This window comes from Lepisosteus platostomus, chromosome 12 (assembly GCF_059453375.1).
Source record: "Lepisosteus platostomus isolate fLepPlt1 chromosome 12, fLepPlt1.hap1, whole genome shotgun sequence".
NCBI classification, from domain to species: domain Eukaryota; kingdom Metazoa; phylum Chordata; class Actinopteri; order Semionotiformes; family Lepisosteidae; genus Lepisosteus; species Lepisosteus platostomus.
The window spans coordinates 13,143,633-13,167,294 of record NC_142622.1 but is presented as its reverse complement, the minus strand read 5'-3'; the positions used below and the strand labels follow the sequence as shown (position 1 = coordinate 13,167,294).

The 23,662-nt window shown below is 35.1% G+C and overlaps 1 protein-coding gene across 5 annotated transcripts in view; it reads right to left on the bottom strand.

Moving 5' to 3' along the window:
- Positions 1 to 23,662, bottom strand: part of cdkal1 (CDK5 regulatory subunit associated protein 1-like 1) — a 431,336-nt gene that overhangs the window by 169,455 nt on the left and 238,219 nt on the right. For all 5 annotated transcript variants that reach the window (XM_088601024.1, XM_088601020.1, XM_088601022.1 and 2 more), the window contains one exon: positions 22,200 to 22,345. In XM_088601024.1, coding sequence (XP_088457150.1) covers positions 22,200 to 22,345 — 146 coding nt within the window. The remainder of the gene's footprint in view (positions 1 to 22,199; positions 22,346 to 23,662) is intronic.

The following is a 23,662-nucleotide window of genomic DNA, read 5'->3' as shown; positions in this document are numbered from 1 at the left end:
TAGCCCTCATTTCAGTTTCATCACTTACCTGAGAATGATTTGATTAAAAAAAGAAAAATGTTTGTATTAAGGTCACTTTTGAGTTCTGACACCTCTTACTGTCTCAAGACTTTCTTCACTACCACACCTTTATTAATTAATTTGAAAGGGGGCAAAGGCCTCTAATGTATTACATATGAACTGTATTTACATATTTGTTGCTATCAAATTGCAAGCCTCTGTTATCATGTTCCATCACAGCCCATTATAACTTAACCGATTTGCGTATTTTGTATCATGACAACCACAAAATATATTTTAAAACTACAGGAGCAGTGTAAAAACGTTTCTTTCATTTCCTTGTTAAGTTTTTAAAATTGGTTAAGTCAAATAAATGTTTGTTAACAACTGTAATACAGTAATGGACAACTGTAAAGCCTCTGTCACACTACAGGACTCGACAGGACTTCTAGTCAGAGAGCGTGTCAAAGTTAATGACTGAAGTTGCTGAATCTCGCTGCCTTTTCTGTCCTAGAGGGTGTCAAATTATACGACTAGGAATCCCAGGGGGTGACTAATTACACGATTCTCTCTCGAATTTTCATCACGGTTCGAAATCTCGCATTGCGACACAAAAGTACCGTGAGGTTGCCTCATTTTGGCAGCCAATCAACGTGGAGCACACCGGAATAAGAGGAGGTGCACCGCACGAAAGTAAACAAACAACAAACACAAAACACTGAACAGACATCTGTGCTGGCTCCAAAGACGAGCCTCTCCTCCATTTGCATAGTCCAAAACACTCACTTTCCTTCTTTCCTTGCAGCCGCATTGTATGCATTGTACTTCCAATTGAGCGCTCATTGACTGTTGACTGTTGTAGACACAAGAACACACCCGTACGACTTGCGATTAGTTCTGAGAAAATCAAACATGTTTGATTTTATCACAGCGAGTCGCAGAGAGTCGTAGAGGCTGTTAAGAGCGCTATGAGTTGCTGGGGGTGTCACACTACACCACTGACGGTAACGGGTGTGTACTGCAACTCTCTCCAACTCGCTGTGATTGTCTTACAATTATGTAAATGAAGGCTATGACTGAAAATCCAAGGAAAAGTCGTGTAGTGTGACGCCGGCTTAATACAATTTCAAAGAGATAACAATCTTTTTGATTTTTTAAGCAAGATCTTAATCTTTATATATTCAGAAACATAGGTGTAAAAGCTTCTTCCACACTTCCAAAATTATTTGTATAAAGAAGTGCCTTATATTTGCTGCTTTCAATGCATTTACCTTTAGCTTCAAATTGTACCTTCTGGTTTGTGTTTCACTGTTGATCCTGAAGAAATCCTTGTATTGATCTTGTCAGCACAAAACCTGAGTTTTGTGAACAGTTCATGGATTCAAGGAAGACCCTTCACAGCCTTCAAAGGTTTAATTCAAGTCTTTTAAGCAGTTAAGACATTACAATGGTGTATTATACCTGGATGGTCCTTTTTGAACTACCTTGGCAAAAATCCTTATTTATCTTGCTGATCAGCTGTGACTCATAGCCTTCCAGATCATGGTCTGACACTGGCAGAGTGTATTTGGCTATAAAGTTTTGCCAGATTGGCCGCTTGTCATATTTGCACCTTTTGTGTTTTTCTTTCTTGATTTTCACCAGGTGTCATTCTAATTCAACTGGTTATACCACCTCATCACCTTTTCCCAATCAACTTTTAAATAATAAGGTGATTTATAATTTCTGCAATAATCAAAGTGACTCAGCTTTTTAATTTATGACACTACAAGTTGTCACCTTAAAGCACTTGGGCCTTCCCATCAGTAGGCATCTTGTGGGAGTGCAAGACAACATACACATACAGCATTTGATTTATGCAGCACTTCAACAGGAATGAATATGCCACGTAAACTGAGAAATGCCTACACTTTTCCTCAAACAAATGTGCATATAATCACAAGGTTCTAGAATTCATATTCCATAAGGCACAATGGAACTGAAGGAAGCATTTTAGCTGGAGAGGATTAAACAGAATGCTCTACTGTTTTGCTTCTTTCATTTAATGAAATGATATAAACCACTCACAGCAAGAATCACATCTGTTACATGGAGAGAATGTTTCAAAGTATATAAATAACCTGTGCTATTTTAGTAATGCAATATGATAATTTCCCAAAGAACAATAATCATTCATTTACTTTTTTTTTCTCAAAATACACTTGATTCTATGGTAATCATGGCAACAGATGAAAGTTTCATTAAGGAGTACCTACTACTTTATTTTGATCTAAAAAAGAAACAACAACAATGAAACATTCATACAATACTCCTTAGGTGGACCATAAAGAACACTCTCCAGTTAACCAGCATTAACATCTGGATTAATTCACCCCGGGAATCATCTTCTAACCACACAGATTCATCATTTCCATTAAACTTGTAACCTTTGCTCTTTTGAAGTCTTCGTGGAAAATTGGAGGCTACACAATTAAGACTGCAAGGTACAGCTGGATATATGTCTGGAATAAACATCTTTGAGTTCCCCATACAAAGAGTTCTCCACACAGGGAGCTGAGCTGCAAAAGACTCAAGAGAACCCTAAGATAAGAGGCAAGTCAGAGAGCCTTCAACAGATGAGCTGCAGTGAAACAGTGCCACTGGGAACAGGGGAACCAGCCAATCAGTCAATCAAGTTACATTTATATATCCAAGCAGCAGCACTCCCACTGTTTTGTAGAATACTTTATAAAGACAAAACAGAACTGCACTCATACAAATTAAACACGGATTGCTGATGCTGAGCAAAACATCTGCATCAGACATATTCTAAACCCTAGACGCAGAACTGGTGAAAGCTCCAGGGCAGAAAGATTGTACTCAGCTCTAAAAGCCCCTAGCACAGTCATAAGGTGAGAACAGTGGCATTTGAAACAAGTGGATGGTTTAATAACTTCACACATAACTTTTATTTATGGACAACTAATCTTCCTTTAGGACTGCATAAAAAAATTAACATCTACAAATAAAGTAGATGACTGACTGTTAGCAGAAAAATAAGTTCAAGTATACAGTACATGCTGAATTTGTGCAGAGCACATTATAAAATGGTTGTGCTGTAGCACCTGTTTCAGAAAACCCCAAAAAAATCTGTTTAACTGAAAGTTAAAGGGAAGTAGAAATAAACAATTAATGAGGGAAACAGGCATGAGTAACGTTATAAAAACAAAAATTAGATCAATAATAAAACTGGTACACTGCCTTGGTAGAATAAAATTAGTGCACAGACAATTGTTTCTGAGCTTACAAAAAGCTCAAAGTACCTCCTCTTTAATTCAGTTTCATACTTTGTCTGCTTGTTTTTTTTTAGATTTTGTATTTATTTTGTATTTATTATTTTACATAAAGCGGTGTCTCAGTTTTTAAATCTTATTTGGTATTTTACATTTTGCATATAAATTATGGTCATTTTTAGTGACCACATTCTTTTCAACGTCACTGAAACAAATGACAATTCAAACACTGAACATAATATATATACCGTATATCAAATATATACAGTACATAAAATATATTGAGATTAATTAAAAATGCAATGAACTTTGAACTGATAGCAGTTTTTACATTTTAATGCTTTTCAGTATATTTGGCAAAAGATATGAAAGCAAAAAGGAAAGCTACTGACAGTGGTGTATACAGCAGATTGCAGGCAAAAGAGTGAGATACTTCATTTCCCAAGTACTGAATTGATATTGTATAATTTCAACCTTTTATTTTATGAATATATGAATTATATTTCTTAAATGCACTGCTCGTTAAGAAATATGATCTATGGTTATTTAGCAACCTTTTAAAAAAATACTTCACTGTTTTTGTTTAGGCCTTTAAAGTAACACAATTAACTTTTCACTTCATAAAAATCAATCCAACAATATAATTTTAATCGATTTCCTAGACCTGTATTAATTAGATGAGGCAATTAATAATAATGAAACAATACTTTGGTGAAAAATTAGAGGTAAAAATAGAGGACATTAATATTGGAAGTTGAAGCATCCTTAGAAACGATCAACATAGACAGCAATATTTTCAAACAATTTTCGAACCTAATATCTAAATAAAAGCCACCTTTCACAGGAAGGAATCAAAATACTAGCATCTGATGAAAGCCCATTTAATACATATTGCCACTTAAGAGTGAATCACATTCTGATATATTTGATTTATTCTTAAGATAAATTTATTTACAGGTGACCTTTCTATAGTATAAATTGAAGTTATAAAAGATATACCGTTGGTTGCTGGATTGGTTGGTTGAGTTAATAATACTTTGCTGTTATATAAAGAGAAGCTTAAAAGAGCTTAATTAAATACTCTAAAAAAGTTATTTATGATATTTAAAGTTGAATTTAATTTTCTCCACTTTTCATAAAATTGTCATGAAAATATTTTCAATATTAGGCCCATTTCAACTTTGCAGGACTGAAATTAAACCCATTTTACATTCAACTTAATACAAAAGTTGGCTTTGTGTTTCTTCACTGATAGTGCATGTCTCAAAATAATGGTGGCACACTTCTGTTTCAACAATTCTTAGTTGTGTTTTGCCTTGTCCATGCTGCAATTTTCACACAAAACTGTGTATTACCCTCAAGTCCTTTATGTCAGAGAGGTCACCTATCATAAATTAAACACAAGACAGCCAATCTCTTAAGAGTAACAATAAGGTTTATTAGCAAACTAGCACTTGTGACTACAGTATATGAGGAAAGCATGTTTAAGCTCACAATGCCTGGACAAGTGAAGTTCACATGACAGTGGGTAAACCCATGACCTTATTTTCATTTTTTTACATTTCTTTTTTGTATTTGAGGTGTTTGATAGATGCTTCATTCTCCAGTACTTTTTATGATTAGTGAAGAATGCATCAGAAATATGAATTGTCATATAGATTCTTATACTTCCTCATAAAATCATACATTACATTCAATTACTTTTTAACAATTTAAGATAAAGAATACTGACTTCCAGAGGTAAGCAAAATATTTTAAAGTGGATAAAGTACATAAAGTACTTTAGATAAAAAGAGACATCTGAAACCGCTGATATCACTAATAACCCTTTAAAAATATATGCAATACCTATCACACTGCTGTCTTACTGAATTCTGCTGTCTGACTTTGAAAAGAAACAAAATGACTTGCTGATTTACATTACAGGGAAGGTTAACAGCCTTCTAGAACAAGAAAGGACATGTCTTGTAGAAATAAGACTCTTAAATGAAGTGAAGATGGTATGATTTCATGTATTTTTTACTGAGTTGATCTCTTCCAACTGCTGTTTGATTTACACTGAGAACGTCTCAACAAAAGTATATAGTTTTATATTTGTATAAGCATGACCACCACTGCATTTTATTTTACTTGCTTCTTGTTGAAGCTAAAATGGGCAAACAACAGGCTCTTTTACCCCTTCATATGAAATGATTTCAAAGATGTGGAATATACAAAAATAAAAGTAAACAATTATTTCCACTAATGTAACACAAAAAGAAGTCTTCTTCGTACCTTATTTCTTTAACTTAATTTTTTAACTCAAACATAAATATATTAATGCAGGAGATGACAAATCAACGCACGCAAATGTCACAAATCCAAACCTTACAACTTTATTCCGTCAGTTTCACAGTCTCTTTGCAAAATAGTTCAGAACAAAAAAAGAGACCAAGTCTCAGGCTCACATTGCTGAGATAAGTGAAAAAAGGAACTGGGTGATGAAGTGTGTGTATCACCTGATAAGGCAACTGACATTTCACCTCAGTGACCCCCACACCACTCTAGGTCAAATTATTTACAAAGAAAAAGCCATTTATCTTTGGCAGGAATACAGACAGGGGGCCAACAGGAAAGACTGACAATGTGTGTCTCATGTCTCATTTAGGCCCCATTCCTAGCTGGCACCATATGGGTGACTCAGAGCTCAGATAACAGAGGGAGCTTTCCGTGCATTAGTCTAAGAGCAACAATCACTGATCTATATATCAATAGCACATAAGCCAAACGAAGACGCCATCTTATTACTGCCTCCACTGCTGAGACGGGTACATGAATATAGCACATTGTAGGGTATTATTTTTATATTCTATGCATAGTACATATTACAATTATATTATTGTTAATCTAAATTATCATTACAATATAAATGCACTATGCATTAAATTTACAGATGGCACAATAGAGAGGTTGTTAATACTGCAGCCTCACAGCACCGGGATCTTGGACTGAATTCTTGCTCGAGGTCTCCTCTGGCACACGTGTGTTGTCACTGAGTGCTGGCCACATTAGACTAGCTATTATGAACTGTATTTTTCTCTATGGCACTGTAATGGACTAGTATACATTCCAGGGGAAAACAACTGTGTGCCCTGAGTGTCACCTTACACAGTGTGCTTCTTAGATAGGCTCCTAAGACAACTCTGCTGCAACCTCCATAATCATAAGTAAGATACTAAAAACTGGATTGACATGCAGTATACTATAAAGACTACATATATGCTGTCATTACAAACAATCACTTGAGTACTAATAGAGATTTATTAGTGTTCTGCATCAATGCATTTCAGAAGCAAAATGCAATGAATATAAACTTGAACAATATAGAGATCACATTCAAGCAGTACACAGAGAATCTTCTTTACAGGTATTTGAATAAAAACATGCATATCTTCACTAGTACCGCACAATCATTAGTACCATGCGTACAGTGAGTGTCTCAAGACAATGTTCTCAAGATCTGATGAAAACAAGCTTGTGGAGGGAGAGGTAGGATAAGTGCTATTTGGCTTCACTGTATCTCACATCTCACTGGAGGGATTAGGAATCCAGTTACATAGATCAGGTTTTGCAGTTCATCTCAGCCTGGGGCTCAGACTGGACAGATTGTCAATGGCTGACTTTCTCTAGCCATGGATATAAACATCCCAATATGAGAATCAAATACAACAAACTAAAGCCTGTCGATAGATTGAAGGAACTAAAATGAACACAACTGGGTAATTCTTTCAAAATAGAGTGCTGTTTTTCTTTCAATGGATACATTTGGTGCTTTATATTTTGATGAAAATAGACATTATTGTCAAAAGACTAAAACCTTAGCTCCAAATCTATGATTACATAATGTTAGGTACATTCATATTTAACAAGCGGACAAATATTTTATTAACTACACTTGATCACTTATGGGTATCAATGGTTGGAGCCCCTTAAAATGTTATCATTTTTACGTCTGGCAAGGACGTATGGTTCAGAATACTAGCTCGTAGAATTAAAAAAATCAACCTGGCTGTGAGAGATTGGGATATCCCACAATTTTGTGGAAACATTTTTATTGATTCCCAAACATGTAGATTGTTTTTTAAAAACTTTTGAGTGGGTGGAAAATCTTTCATGGCTTGATGAATAGCTGAATGAAAAACAAGTACTTGAGCAGTGAAAAGAAGTACTGCAGCAGCAACAAAAATTGCTGCCTTAAAGAGCTCATGTCTTTAAGGTAAAACAACTGCTGAAAACACCTCCTTCACTAATCCTCACCTCACATGACTTCCAGCTAAAAACAGGTGCGAGACGTTGGGATATGAAAGAAAGCAGACTATTTTACTCAGTGCTTTTAAACATCTGCCAGCTGAAAATGTTTCAATAGCAAAAAAAAAATACAAAGCCACGGACTGAGTCATTATTATAAGTTTGGAGCCTGTCATTCCATAGTGCAGAGATGAGGTAGATCTGTAGGGCAATGCACATCCCACCTAGTTTTCTTTTAGGTTAAATATACATTTATATTAAATTATTCAATAGAAGTTTTCTTTTTCACAAGAACAGATTTTTTAAAGATCTGAACTGTCCATTGTATTCCAACACCAAGTTATCTGCCAGATATAGTGTCAGACACAAAAACATTTGTTTGCTTTAAAGCTTGCAGTCATGACACTTTGAAGAAGCAATATTTGTTTTTAACACAACCTACTCCACACATTCAAAGGAAAAAGCAAAAGAAATAAGTTACTTATGAAAGTGGTTGCATAATTATTCAAACATTTGGCTGTGACAAACTCTAAATTGATTTAGATATACAAAATTACCTAACTGATTCACATAATTAATTGAGGTGCATCTGCTCATAGGAAATAACACTCATCTCATAAACACACTCATTTCTGTGAGCTGCCTCGGTTAGGTAGCAAATTTCAAGCAAAGATTTAACCATGAGCATTGGTCAACCAAGGCCAAGAAGTTTCCAAAATAACTCAAGGGTACAGTTGAATAAAGACCCAGATTAGAATAAGGGTATCAAAAAGACCCTTTTATTTCAAAGTAATCTCTCTTTGAACATTGTGAAAGTGGTCATTGAGAAGCAGAATAGGAATATTGCCTAGATCAGAATATCCATCCAAAAAAACTGAGCCAAAAGTGACCTTGAAGATTACAGAGTTCATTGCTGAAGCTGAAAGAAAATGTTCATGGATTTACATCCTGGTACTTCCAAAAAGTTTGTATGAAACTGAAAAAAAACATCTCAAACACCACATGGAGTTTGCAACAAAGCATTTCAGTGATACTGCATACATGTGTTGAAAGGTTTATGGGTAATATGGATTATAATGATGGCATATGGATTTTTTTTTCTAAATACACAGCATTATATCTGACACAAACGCAACATAGTACATGACTCAGTCAACATCATCCCTACTGTCATCTATGTTGGTGGCAGCATTGCATTATACCACTGCTTCTCATTAGCAGGTACTGGGCAGCAAGACTGATAGGAATATAGATGCAGTAAATTTCTCAGAAATATCAAAGAAAAACATGCAACTGACCTAAAACTGGGACAAAAATTCACCTTCCACGACAATCATCCAAAGTTACATTAGTGTGACTTAAAAATCAGAAGGTGAATGTCCTTGAATAGCACAGTAAAAGTCCTAAATTGAATACTGTTGAGATCTATGGAAAAAGGTGTTCACAAGTGATCCCCAAGTAACCTGTGATTTGCTGAGCAAATCTCCCAAGCCTTTGGTGCACGAAGCCTGTGGTGTACTAGTAAAAAAAAAAAAACCTGCTACAGTAATTGTTGCTAAAAGTCTTTTTACCAAATATTGAACTTTTCGTTTTTATTTATATTTACTGTAAGTTGTTGACCACTGAGCACTCATGTATCTAATTTTCTTATTAACCTATATTTTATTGTATTTTATAGAGAGAAAACTGGCAAAACCAATCAGCTCTGGAAAAGTCTTTGCAGAAATAACTGAACTACTCGCATCAAATGTACAAAGCCTTTATCCTATGACACAGAGGGTCAGGTCAGTTGTATCTTATTGCCTTTCCCTAATTAAACTATATGGATGGAAAGTAAGTTTATTTCTTATTCTTCTAAATGTCAAAAGTTTGGAACTCTATGCAGGGCAGATTTTACAAGGAGTATATCACTATCAATTTGAAAAAGTAATATTTGTCACTTTTGCAGGTAAACTGACAGGTTATTTAATGGGATCATTACAGTAACTGTTAAAGCATAATAATTACATTGACCCTTTCTTTAACAGTGGTTCAACAATAAACGTGTGGACATGTAAGAAAACAAATATTTAAAATGTTTGAAAAAAATATTTCAAATACTAGCAACGTATATGTAAAGATTACTAATTTTCTGCAGTACAGAACAGGATATCGGGATTCTTTAATCTCTTACATTAACAGTCATAAAACTAAAAAGTTGTAGAAGTGCTGTAGCAACAGTAATCACATTGATAGTAATAATAATAATAATAATAATAATAATAATAATAATAATAATAATAGTATAAACAACAGCAAGCATGTTAACTTGTTCATGCAGACAAAATAATCTCTGCTTTGAATTAAGGCAAACTTTAGTTTTGTAATTCATACCAAAAGCTATGCAGACCATACAATACAATTTTCTCAATCAGCATGTTATGCAAAAGTACATGAGAATCTTAGTAATCAGGGTTCTTTTCACACAAGTGTGCACTACAAATATGCTAGAGAAATAGTAGTTTTTAAAATAACAAGTAAAGGTTAAATAAAACATTAATGGATGCATCTCACCTTTTCAGAAGGTTAAGATTTTAAAGGTACTCTCACTCACAAAACATTATATGCAGACATATGTACATGTAACTGCCAAATTAAAGGAAACACTTGTGGGAATGAGGGATACGAAGTATATAGAATATATATTGAAAGCAGATTCTTCCAAACAGGTGTTAATTGAGCAATTAACATCTTATCTTGATTAGGGTTATATATAAAAATGCTGGGCAGGGCCAGCTGCACATTATTTTGGCTACCATGGCTACAAGAAGAGATCTCAGTGACTGTGAGAGAGGGGTGATTGTTGGGCCAGGTTTGGCAGGAGCTTCAATGATGAAGACTGCTCCTTGCTGTTGTTTCACAAGGAACACTGGTTAAAGTGATGTTGGCATGGAAATCTAATAGAAAAACATAATCAACTAGGGACAAATGTGGATGAAAGCACAAACTCTTCAACCATGACGTCCATGCACTGGTTCAAGATAAAAGGCAAAACAGATGAGCCACTCTGAATCATTTGGCTGCAAATGTCAATCTAAGGCATGAACAGACAGTTTCATCAAGAACTTCACAGACATGGAAACCATGGTCAAGTTGCAGCGTACAAAACCACTTATTGCACCTAAACTTACACGTCTGTGAGCAAAGTGGTGCAAAGAACACAGTCAGTGGTCTATTGAGGAGTGGAAAAAAGTCAGAAGGTCAGAAGAATCATGCTTCATCCTGTTCTCAACAATTGGACGAGTAAATTTGCAGCGCATACCAAAAGAAGCCTACAGTCTTGAGTGCTTGGTTCCCATGATAAAGGGTTCTGGTGGTTCTGTTATGGTTTGGGGTGCGATTACCTGGCATAGGTTAGGTCCACTCAACCCTTTAGAGGACAAGGTAAATGTCAATAAATAAAAAATGAGTGATCAATCTGAGCGATCACGTTCATCCTGTGCTATCCTGATGGGAATGGACTCTTCCAGGATGACAAAGCACCCATCCAAAGGGCACAAAGTTTTACTGAATGGTTTGATGAGCGTGAAAACAAACTAAACCAAATGCCATGGTCATCCTAGTCACCAGAACTTCACCCAGTTGAACACAAGAGATTCGGGAGCGGCACCTGAGTTTTTTTCCACCACCACAGACATAATACAAAATGACAGAATTTTTCATGGAAGATGGAAGAATGGTGTCGCATCCATCCACTGCAGAGCAGTGCAGTGGCTCTGTTGCTAAGGATCTGCACCTATGGCTGGAAGGCTGCTGGTTTGTATCCCATAGCTGGCAGAGGAATCCTACTCCGTTGGGCCCCTGAGCAAGGCCCTTAACCCCAGCTGCTCCAGGGGCGCCGTATAAATGGCTGACCCTGCGCTCCGACCCAAACCTTCTCACCCTGTCTGTGTGTCTCACGGGAAGCAGGTTGGGGTATGCGAAAAGACAAATTCCTAATACAAGAAATTGTATATGGCCAATAAAGTGATCTTATCCCTCCAACAGAGTTCAAAACACTTGTAGAATCTATTCAAGAGGCATTGAAGCTGTTCTGGAAGTCTGTGGTGGCTGAATGCTCCATCAAGACACCTGATGCTGGTGTTTCCTTTATTTTGGCAGTTACTTGTACATCATGTTAAGTATATAAAGGTATTCAAGGTGTACAAATTTCCAATATCAGGCAGTTAGTGCCTTTGATTCTGGCAACTATAAGCAACTTTTATAACGGAGAAAAATTATAGAAATTTGCTATTGCAATTGGGCAGCACAACAGTCAATCAAGATAAAATTACACTTAGGAACTGGATAATAATTAGGTCAGTAGTAATAATAGTTCATCAGAATATTATAATTAACATTTTGTATTGATAATTGTTAGCATTGAAAAAACATCATCAATAGTCTCAAATGAAATCTGTGACCAGAAGTGGTTAAATTGAAGCGTGAAATTGCCACTGTAATTGTAATTGTTCTTGCCAGTATTAGTAGATCTGCACTGAGCTTAGTCTTGAAAAAAGTGTCACCATGATCCATATTGAATGGGCACACTGAACATAGTAATATGTAGCTCAAACACATATTCATTACATTCAGGTGGCAATACAACCACAAGGCCTTAGAATCTGAAGAAAGTCTAAACCCATAAGGGTTTTTACTATATCTGTATTTTTATTCCACACTTAAAGACTTGTGGAGACAATTTCCATGATGCATAAGAACATAAATATCTTGAATTAGATATATTCTATGAAATATTGGAAACTTTAGTCACATACATAAACGATTTTATTGTGGCAATTTAAAAACAGCAATTAAAAAAATGATGATGACCTATTCCTAGGTGCTATCACTTTCCAAATACCTATTTGAGATTTACATGTTGTCAAATAAAGGGATAAGGAACAGTGAATTTAGGATCTGTCAAATAGTATCATTATTTCTTCATATAGTTTTTGTGATGATTTTGAATTTATATTAGTGTACTGTATATATATGAACACAGGACTACACTGGTATCCCATTCCTAGGTGTTGTTAATTTCAATTAACATCTGTATTTTGTTTTGTGTACATATGTTGCCAAATAAAGAGCTTAGCAACAGTATGATTAAGCTCTGCCAATTTTTCATTGTCTTTTATTTTATAAGTATTTAAATTATTGTAGAAAAAGATGATAATTTAGTGCCACATCAGTACCTTAATATTCTATTCCGTATCAACAAAACAGGATATCACATATTTTTGTGAATGCTCTATAAACCAAAGTTTTTTTCGTGAATCTCATTAATTGTGAAACCACATGAAACAACATGAAATAACACCACCCACTGGTTTCACACTTTAGGGTCAGGCTATTAGATTTCTAGTCTCTCACTTTATACTGAATTAAAAAAAATCTACCTCAGTGTCTTCAGAATGTGCTAAAGAAAACAGTCTGGAAAACGATGATGGGGAGAAACTGTTATCTAGGCTATGTAAGTAAATTTCCCAATTTATAATGTGTACACTGCATTAAGTAGGCAAGCAAAGCATCTTATCATCAGTATATAATTTGCAAAATGTATATCAATATTTTAGGAACAAAATAAGAAAGAGGAGGCCAACAACCTCCTCTAATTTATGTTACCATAAAGTACTACATGAAAACATAGGTACAGGATGTTTTAAGAATTTGCCACTGATCATCTTCACAAATACAAGGAATCCCAGATCAACAATATCTGCAATACTTTGGTCCAGAAACTACATACAGTATGAAAAGAAAACAATTATTCTAAATACAATTCCAAAAAATGTGCATTATTTTTAAATTTGTTTCATTGATGAAAGTAATAAAAAGTACTTCTAAAGTGTATTGTTTTTACACATTTGGAGGGACAGAAAAATTATTTAGGCCATCACAATATTCTAGTTAAACAATGTTATGAACTTCATAGCACATGCCTGGTCATCAGGATCCAGAAGATCCACTTTCTCCTGATAAATATATCAATACCAAACTGTTTTAGATACTTATTTTTTCATAACTATTAGTTTTTACCTGAAAAGTAGAAATATAAATACTGGAATGGGATCGCAAGCATACAGGTACTGTATATTCTTATTGTACTACAATCTGCTGTTCATGTGCTGTCTATAAACACAGGTAAGGACAGCTAAAAATCTAATTCCTAGAAAGTTAGGTTTGTGGACTGCCATCTGTTAACATTCATGAACCAAAAAAACACTGGATCTAGCAAGAAACGATATATTCTAAGTTTCTCAAGCCTAAAAGTAAAGGAATATTTGTTTAAAATTTTTAAATGCTGAATGCTAAAAATCCAAACTTTTTAGCTTTTTCATTTTCATTCTGAGAAAGGTTTTAGTACAAAAACTACCAAACTACCAGAGCATAAAACTACACTGCTAAATACCTGTGTAATGTTCTAATTGGATGTACTAATTAAGGGCATTCTAAGATAATTGGACAGTCAACTTTTGTCATTCTCAAGAAGATCAATGTATCAGTGAAATGGAAAGTAACACACACAATCAGCTTATGTCTTCAGCTGAAAATGAAATTCATTATTAAAAACACGCATATTGTATACATTTAAGATGGCATTTAAAATCCAATTAGCACTGTTGTAAAACGTAATGATTTTACAGCTTTTTAAGATACAGTATATGGAGCAAAGCACAGACAATTTTAGATGTTGTAAGATTTGCAGTTTTGGTCATTTGAAAATTTCATATTTTAATACAGGCTTTTAAAAAAAGAGCAAATTAAGATTAATCAAATATAAAAAAAGTAGTAATATGTTTTGTTAGTTTCTTTTTATCTTAATTGAACTCCTTTTGAATTCATGCTGTGCTTTCGGACAGACATCATGTCACATGGCAACATGACACTGATCCAACCTATCAACAAATGGACATCTGTCTAACTTGTTTAGATTCTCTACAACATATTGCTTCTTTTCATACAAATTTAAAACAATTCACTTAAAAGAAATACTGTAAACCTCCCTGAAGAAATCCCTAATAGGAAATATCCAGAAATATCTCAGAAATGTTGCTCCTGAAAATATAATTCTTTACAGTTCTGCATACAGTACATAATTCACTATACAAATGTTAATCAATCTTAATATTTGTATTGCAGTTCTCTCAGCAATTTGACAATTTAAGATGTAGCTCTGAAGAAACAGTTATCAGTTTTTTTATTGTTGTTTACCTTTTCTCTTTTGTCTTCCATGTAACAGATGTAAACCTCTTGGCCAAAGAATCATTGTAAACCAGAACCTGTTCTCAATTTAACTGGTTAAATAAAATGATGATGAAGATTATTGCTTGTTACATCTGCAGTCTAAATTTGAATTATTACCTTAATACTGACAGGGTGGTGGTGTTCAGTGACAGATGTGTAGCTTACCAGCAGCATATCTTGTCAATACTATCCAGTATAGTAGGTGTACTATTCTGGTCTATTTAATTTCAGGATTAACGTAGATTCAACTCTTTAATTACTTAATTAAAATAGGAATTGGAAGTCTTCTCCAAGATGTAGACACCGATCATGGGCCTGTAGCAGATTATTTTGATGAATTGTGTAACAACCCCTTTCGTGAACTTAATGTATCAAAAATCAAACACAAGATTATTGCTTATACAGTAAAAAGCAACCACCAACTGAAAAACCAACAGTCATCGAAGAGCAAGAAACTGAAATTGTCATCAGTTATAAATACCATGCACTATTCCTGTTTACAAACTAAACTTTGAACATGGATGCCATATGTAAGAAGAGCCAACTGCCACCTTTTAATGTGTGTACTACAACATTGTCTTTATTCTTCAGAACGTTCATTGAATCTATCCTAATATTCATTGAGCAGGACTGTGAAGGTAGCCAGCAATGGCACTGGTGCAAAACAACTACAGCTTTCAAACATCTAAGTCAAACAAATAGTGTAGGAGGCCAATATAATTACTGATTGTCATGACCACCCCCTGCACAGTGAATCTGAGCTCCTTCCATCTGGACATCAATTTAGAATACCTAGATTCAAATGCAATAGAACTAAGTTATCTTTCATTCCTACGGTTATTAACCTGCTTAATTTGAAAAAAACGATTGTATACTGCAATTTTTTTTTTCATCATTAATGTATGTCTCTTATTTGTTAATAGGCTCAGGTTGTGTTAAATGTATTGTGTTATGTCTGTACCTGCCTGCAAAGCAAAGTTCCCATCTGGAACGCTAAAAGTTAGTCAGATCCAAACAGTTGTTTGTGTCAAGAGACTTGCAATGGAAAGACCAGGAAGATCTGGTAGTTGAGTACCCCTGCTACAGTTAAAAAACATGGGCATGCTTCATGAGCATATTATCCTATTACCTGATGTGGTATTGTAGCAGGCAGAAAGCAAGTTCCTATTATCTGACATTAGAGAATCTTGTTTGCATTTCCCAGGAACCTGTGGGGATGACCTGCTGCACGCCACCTATCTATCCTGGGACTCGTGACTGGTCAGGTAAGGGTAGAAAGCCAGGGCAGGAAAGACAGCAGAGGAACTAGAGCAAGCAACCAGGAAAAAGATTAAGATTATGATTTAGATTTGGACCGTTTTGTATTGTGGACCTTAGATACCCAGTGTTTAGAGAGGAAACAGGAAGAAATTAGTCAAGAGTTATTTGAAAAGGTAGACTTTTGTTTTGATTCTTTTAGCTCTTGTGCTGCACTGTAAATAATCTCATTATTTTGTCCAATATTGCTGCTTTTATGCATTTGTTCCCGTAGACTCTCTTCACTTGAAAGAGCCTTGACACCCTCCCAAAGCTCATCATTTAATGCATCACCTGATTTCAATTTTTTTTTTTCTGGGCCCTACTGCTTATAATGTTTTTCTGAAATCGATTATTTCAAAGAACAATTTGGACACAGATTGCTTGCTTTACTTACTGGTTCTGTCACAAACATTACAATGATACTCTGGAATTCCTTCTAAAGTAATATACAGTAAGTGTTCTGGCTAATTCCTACATTTTCAAAATACTAGATTAATACTTTGCTTATTAAAACTAATTACTAAACTACTAAAACTAGCTGTGGTCAAAGAGGTGTACTCTAACTCAGACTGTCTTATTTTACTTTTACTACAACTGGTATGATTTGTATTTCTCACTCTTATTAGCAAAAAATGAACATGGGATTGTGCTCTTATTGGATTTTCTTCAAGAACTCAATCTTACAATAAGGAGTAAAATAACACATTGAGTCACTTAAATTTATGTAGTATTGACAAAGTCTTTGCTATCAACCTGTTACAAATGTAAATGCACGTAGCACACATAATTGACCAGGAAAATCCCACTTCCCATAAGGTATACCAAAGCAGCTCAATGAAGCCCCTGTTCAAAATAAGCTTGATTCTTAAACTCCTGGAGAGGCCGTCTGTACCTTTGAGTAGCAAAGCCCTGCTGCGCAAGTCAGAACACGCTGCCTGCTTTCTACACACTGACTTCAGGATAATGATTTAGCTTCTCTTCCAGATCCTGAACTTGCCCTCTGCCAGCTCTCCTGGGTTATCTCAAATCCAGCTGTTGTTTTCAAAGTGCCTGCCAATACCCCCATTTAAGAGCGAGAAGGAGAGGAAGGGGGGGGAGAAAATAATAAAACAGGTTCAAGTTAGTTCAAAAATGAAACTGGCACAGCGCCAACTCCTGTGTATGGCTCCAGCCACGCGCCAAGCCTGATTGTTAAAAAACATTACAGGAGCCTAAGTGCTCTCATTGCCATGTTTCAATATATCTCTGTGGATTCCTGCCCCAACAACTTACCATAAAAAAGACTAATTGTTAGCAGGACAGATATGAACTAGAATAAAAGGTCACCGTTTTCCACTGCTAGATTTCTCAAGCACCTACTGTATTATCATTTAAACCACTTTTTGTCCTTATCCTCATAAAGTACCTTAGGAATAATACAAGATAGACTTGGAGACATCAAGCTTGCTCATTTAATCTGCCTTTGAAACTGTTACATACAGTGCTTGCCAAAAATATCCTGCAAGATGAACATTTGTCCTGACTTCACACATAATGACACAAAAAATCGTTTTTAGTCATGTATGCTGCTGCATTATTCTACAATATGTTATATTTGCTGTATTGTCTGTACTAAATAACTGTTCAAAACTAAAACCATACTGCTCCTGCAAGGCCTGTAACAGCAAGTAAAATTAGGTAGCTGTCAAGGTAATGAATTGTTACAGAAACACCTGTAGGAAACTCACAACTTAAATTCCTTTCTCTTTCAATGTAAAATTACTGTTCATCTCAATGTACAGTATACACTATCCTTTGCTTATCACCTGTAATGTTATGTTCTTATATGCTTAAAACACAAAACAGAATTCACTATTGTCTTTTAGAAACAGCTAAATACATAAAAGCAGAGTAAAAATTGGATAGATTACTGATAATGTTATGCTCAGTAAAGACTACTACTTTTGTGTTTTAAGTTAAAAGGGTTCTTGTTCATTCAGGAAAATGAGAAAAATGTAATTGTTGTTATATCATTTATAAAAATAAAATGGGGTTTGTGTACATGTGTGTGGAGAGCACAAACTTTGTAACTGCCAAATGACCACTGAATCATGGCCTTGAATTGCTGAGTAACTCGTTCGTCATACAATAAAACTGATGAGGCACCAAAGTGTTGCAAAACTGTCTCATTTTACTTTATATATTTTATTATTTCAGTCACACACAACTTCATTTTATTGTCTTGTATAAAAGGAATCAATTTCCAAATCCTTAAGAGCCCTAAAATTAAATGCTTTGCATTTCCTATCACAGGAGCATGAACTGCTTTTGTATCATGTCTCATTGTGAACATGGAGCTACCATGTGCACATGTGCACATGTGCACCCTTTCGGTGAACATGGAACAAAACCTACAACAAATCCTCCCACAACAGGAAGCCATAGACTTAATACCAAAACGCCTCCATAAAAAAGCCCATTTCTTCACATCGACTCCTATTATTTTTGAGTTGTCTGTATTGTGTCAGACGTTGTATTTTGATTCCTCAGCTTGCAGCCAAGACAAGGTGGAACTCAGGTTAATGAACTTGACCACAGGAGTCGCTGAATGAGCAAGAAATTGAAGCCAGGAATACGTGGCTTCCACTTCCTCACACTGCAGTCTGTTGGATGGATTCTCAGCGAGACACAGCCACCGCTGACAGCTGTTCTGACAGCCGGAATCAGAACTGACTGAAGGCTGATTAATCTCTGCTAAACAGCTATGAATGTCCGCTTGGTAAACCAGGTAAGAAAGAGAATACTGCTGCCCCTAAAAGTAGTGTCCTTGAAAATGGAAGAAATATCTCGTGGGATAAAATATTAAAACACATACTGTTTATGATCCAGTAGTTTTCTTTTTTCATATTAAGTGAATTCATAAACAATAACTTTAACTAAAAAAATGGGGAAAGGTTCAACAACATTGCAAGTACAGTAGAATTTTATAAAATGTAAAGAGGTAACAGTTATTTAAATACATTACATTAATTCATTTATTTTCCTATAAAGTATATATAGAGCTATTGTAGCTGTTTGTACCCAGATGGTAATCTGCAATCATGCATTTCTGAAAAAAATTACTAACATCAAATCTGATTGTTGATGTGCAGAAACTTGCTTTGGAAGGCAATACTTAATATAGTCAGATAATGTAGTATCGAAGGACCTCCTATTTATTCTGTTTCAGTTTATTCAGTTTTCCTATTTATTCACATTCATATTTTGTTGTAAAACATAAGATGCTTTGCATGTAATCTAAATAACAAGTGCAATAAAATCCAATAAACTTAGAAAACAAGCAAATAACACAAAATGGAAGTCACACACAATGATCCCATGAAAAACCATTATACCCCAATAATTATATACCCTGAATGAACATACTAGAGACAAGTAGAGTCCGACTTTTCTGATTGGAAACCACTTTAAAAGAGAGTTGATTTGCTGCAAAATATGCAGTTTCTCTAGTTGAATACAAGATGCAAAATATTAAACAGGTCATCAGATCTCTTTAATGTCAAATGAAAAAACTGATAACTAAAAACTGATGGAATTATCAATTGATTATTGAGTAATAATAATCAACTTTATTTTATATAGCGCCTTTAAAGGTGGCTTTTCAAAGCACTTTACAGAATAAGAACAACAATAAATAAAAAGAAAACACAAGATAAAACACAATTACAAAATAGGGAGGAGACCGTGGATGGTGGTACTAGGAAAAGCAGAGGGGTGAAGAATGGAACCAGATTAGTAAACTGAGTAGTGGAAATCAGACAAATAAATGTGAATTGACGCCTGCCTACAGTATGTATATTTCCTTGTCCCTATCCCAAATTATAAAAGTCGGATTTTGCCAAGGAGTTGTAACCACGATACTTGAAACACAGACTGATAAGTGGTGAAAAATAAAATCATGTAAAATGAATAATACAGACATTCCATAGCATCAATTGTAATATTTAATTATAAAATTAATTAAATTAATAGAATCTAGTGTCCTACAGTGCACTATTCCTGCCAAAATAGGAATAATAAACATCAAATAAAGATTCACAAACTGATAATATACAGTATCTTGCCTTAAAAAAAAAAACTAAAATATGTTATTCACTCATTTTGAATAGCACTGAGCTTAGCACAGCCACATAAATCATAAATTTTGAATCCTGCCCTGGCAGGGATTACACTGACAAAATGCCTTCTGCTTTGAGTTTCTTGCACTTCAGAGGACAAATTTATGAACATTCCTTCATGTAGAATTACTCTTAATTTTTCAGACCCTTTGTTTTCTGTAAGTGAATTGCCATCTTGAATCACAAATGTTCTATTGGACCCGAGTATGGAGACTGAGATGCCCAGAACATTTATTTTGTACACAGTTAATCATTCCTTTGTATCAAAATGTATGATTTGCATTGTCATGCTAGAATATTAATTTTTGGCCAAGCGTAAGATTCTTGGCATATAGATCCGGGTGTCTGGTTAAAAGGTCCTGGTACATGTTGAGAGTTCACTTTGACAAGGGCTGCAGGATCTGTAGATATAAAACAGCTCCAAAATATAATAAGCACCCCACAATACTTCACACCGGGCATGAGTGTTTTCACATCACGAGTTTCAACTGTTGTATAACAAACTATAATGCTGCCGAAAATGGAAATGTCAAGAAAGCTAATTTTTAGTCAATCAAAAGACAAAAACGCCATTCAAAAAAACATTTGAGTAGTCTAAGATGTGTTTTTATGTAGTCCACCTTCAGAAGAGGCTTTTTCCTTACAATCCAGTTATGAAAACCACATTCATACAGGAGACATTGAGTGGTGATTATGTCTATCCTTAATCCTGAAGATTCCAGTGTGTTTGACATCACCATCTGTTGCCTTTGGACTTACATTTGCCTTCCACACCACTAGTTTCTCAGTCCTAGTTGGCAGCCACTAGTTGCCAAAGGGGTGGCAAAATATACTTGCATCCTCCACCTGACTGGGTGATTTTATAGTAGAAGTAAATGTCTTAATAATGTACACTACAGTGGAAAGTGTTAGATTCATTTTTTGCAGTGGTTCCTCTACAGTCCTCAGCATGTGGAGGTCAATGACCTCTTGCCTGAAGTCTTCGAAGAGCTCTCTGACTTTGACCATGATGATGCATGCTACAACTAGATGTTTTCTGTGTTTACCTCCTTTTACACCCCAGGGAAACAGGAAACCTTTGGAGCAAATAACTCCTCTGTGTAGGTCTGGAGATTTCCCTTGCACTTCCAAAGACCTGAATGCTACTGTAGATTTATTTTTGTTAAATTATATTTAACTCAGAGTTGTGAATAAATGTGACCCCTTTTCTGTAATTCAGTTATGACAGCTTTGACTTTCTTCTACTTTGATTACAGTACAACATTAAGATTTTGTCTTAATCTTAAAAGTGAGACATATTAGGCAATGAATGCTTGTCTTAAATTGGTGTATAAACGAATTTGGAGAGCGCTGTAAGTAAAATTAATCTCTTTTGGTATCACACACATCAAAACAGGCCCGCTTAAGGTAAGGTTTCTGTACATCTTGTAAAAAAAAAACAATTACATTTTTTCCCTGTATAATCAAAAATCAAGCCCTCCTCTATGCTTTGGGCTTTTTGCCTCTGCACAAATCTGAGCCATATTCATTTTCTAACTATGTGTGTGAAGCTGCTGTAAAAAAAAAAAAATCAACAATTTAATCAAAGAGCAACAATTTAAAAAAAAGATAACTAAGAAATAAGTCAGGCAAGGAGCGCAAAATGAGTGTTGTTTGAACTACAATGAAAGAACACAAAGAAGAAGGAATGCTGTAAGCAAGACAGAAACAAGGAGTGGCACAACCACATCAAGGTCTGTTATTATACTAGAAACCCAAGAAACCCTTGAAACCTTTTTTTTAATCCCCCGTCCTCTAAAAAAAAAATCCAAAATGGTAATAGGTAAAAGAGTCAAGCTTGTAATCTTTAAGCCCCTCTCTCTTTTGTGGAATACAGAGAGGTAGCTGCAGATTTCAGTATTTCAGAGGGACTTACTTTTCTTTCAAGAAGTCGACTACCCGTTTGAAGTCTGCCACACAGTATTCTCTTTTCATGTCCATCAGAACGCTGTCAGAAGCAGACTGGACAGGTACGTGAAGGAAGGCGTACACCCTGGGATGATTGAGGATCTTTGCCATTTCCTGCAAAGATGAAACAGGCATCATACTCCTGACAAAAATCACTAACATGTCACATTTTAAAAAAGCTGATCTTTTATTGTAAGCGGCGAGTAGCATTAGACTCCCAATACCTCCAAAACCTTGCAAGGCATGTACTGTGTAGTTTACTTGGTGTACAGATAGCACTGTTCTTTAAATAAATGTAGCAACTATCATTTTCTCTCTTGCTACAATTCATTGTTTTAATATGAAGTCTCTATATAATTACTTTAACCAAAGATTAAATGGAAACCAATTTCCCTTAATAAACACCTTTATGCGGAATGAATTCTTTATTTAAGTGACACTCATTCAAGACAAGCTGCTTAATATATCTGCAATGACATCAGCTTCCACTGTACTAATCTATTTTCTCTATATATACTGTCCTCTTCAATAATTACTGAGTAAAGTATCTGATATTCTCTCTTCTTCCCATGATTTATAAGTAGTATGGAATGTGTTTTTGTAATGAAATGTAGACCATTTTCAGAACAAAAGGTGTCTCTGGCAGTTATGTCACATTAAAGATAATTCAGAATAATTCATACCTCATCTTTCAATCAAAAGCACATTCTGTACACATTTTAAAATAAATCGTCCGAGTGCTTCCATAAATACAAATCTTAAATTTTAACAATCTGGCTCAAACTGCCATTTTTAATTAGCGTTCCTGAAAACCACAAAGGGGAAATATGTTTTTTCTGTCTATCTCCTAGCTATAATGATCCCAGTACAAGCCTGTGAATTCTGAACAAGGACTCCGCTCTGATCTGGGAGAATGACCAGGTCTGTTCTGCTCTAACTTGCCAATGCTTCACTTTAATTAGCTGAATTCCATGGTAAAAGTCTGTATGTCCCCATAAGAAAACTGTGGTGTCTGCTCAGATGGTAGCACGGTGTTCTCAATGGAGAAAGTGTAATTTGACTGCACTTTCTCATAAAGGTCAATGAAATTTCTCAAAAAGCAAAGCATCTATTATAATGTCATAATGGATACCCTTTCTCCCTTTACTCTTGCTCTCTTTATTTCTGGGCTGATTGTGGAATAATATATATAAGGTATAACCAAGTACTCATTTCCAAAGGGATTAGTGTGCAGGAAGATTACAGAACTCTGCTTCTCAAACAGAAGATGTTACTTCTTACATTAAGGCTTCATCTGCTTCAAATTCAAAGCACTGTCAATAATTCCAGGTTTATGAAAGGGAAGATTTCTCTATGTCCACAAGGAGCTAAGTATTCCCTTTATTTACCCTTTGCTATGTTCAAACTAATATATTAATCTCTTTGCTTCTG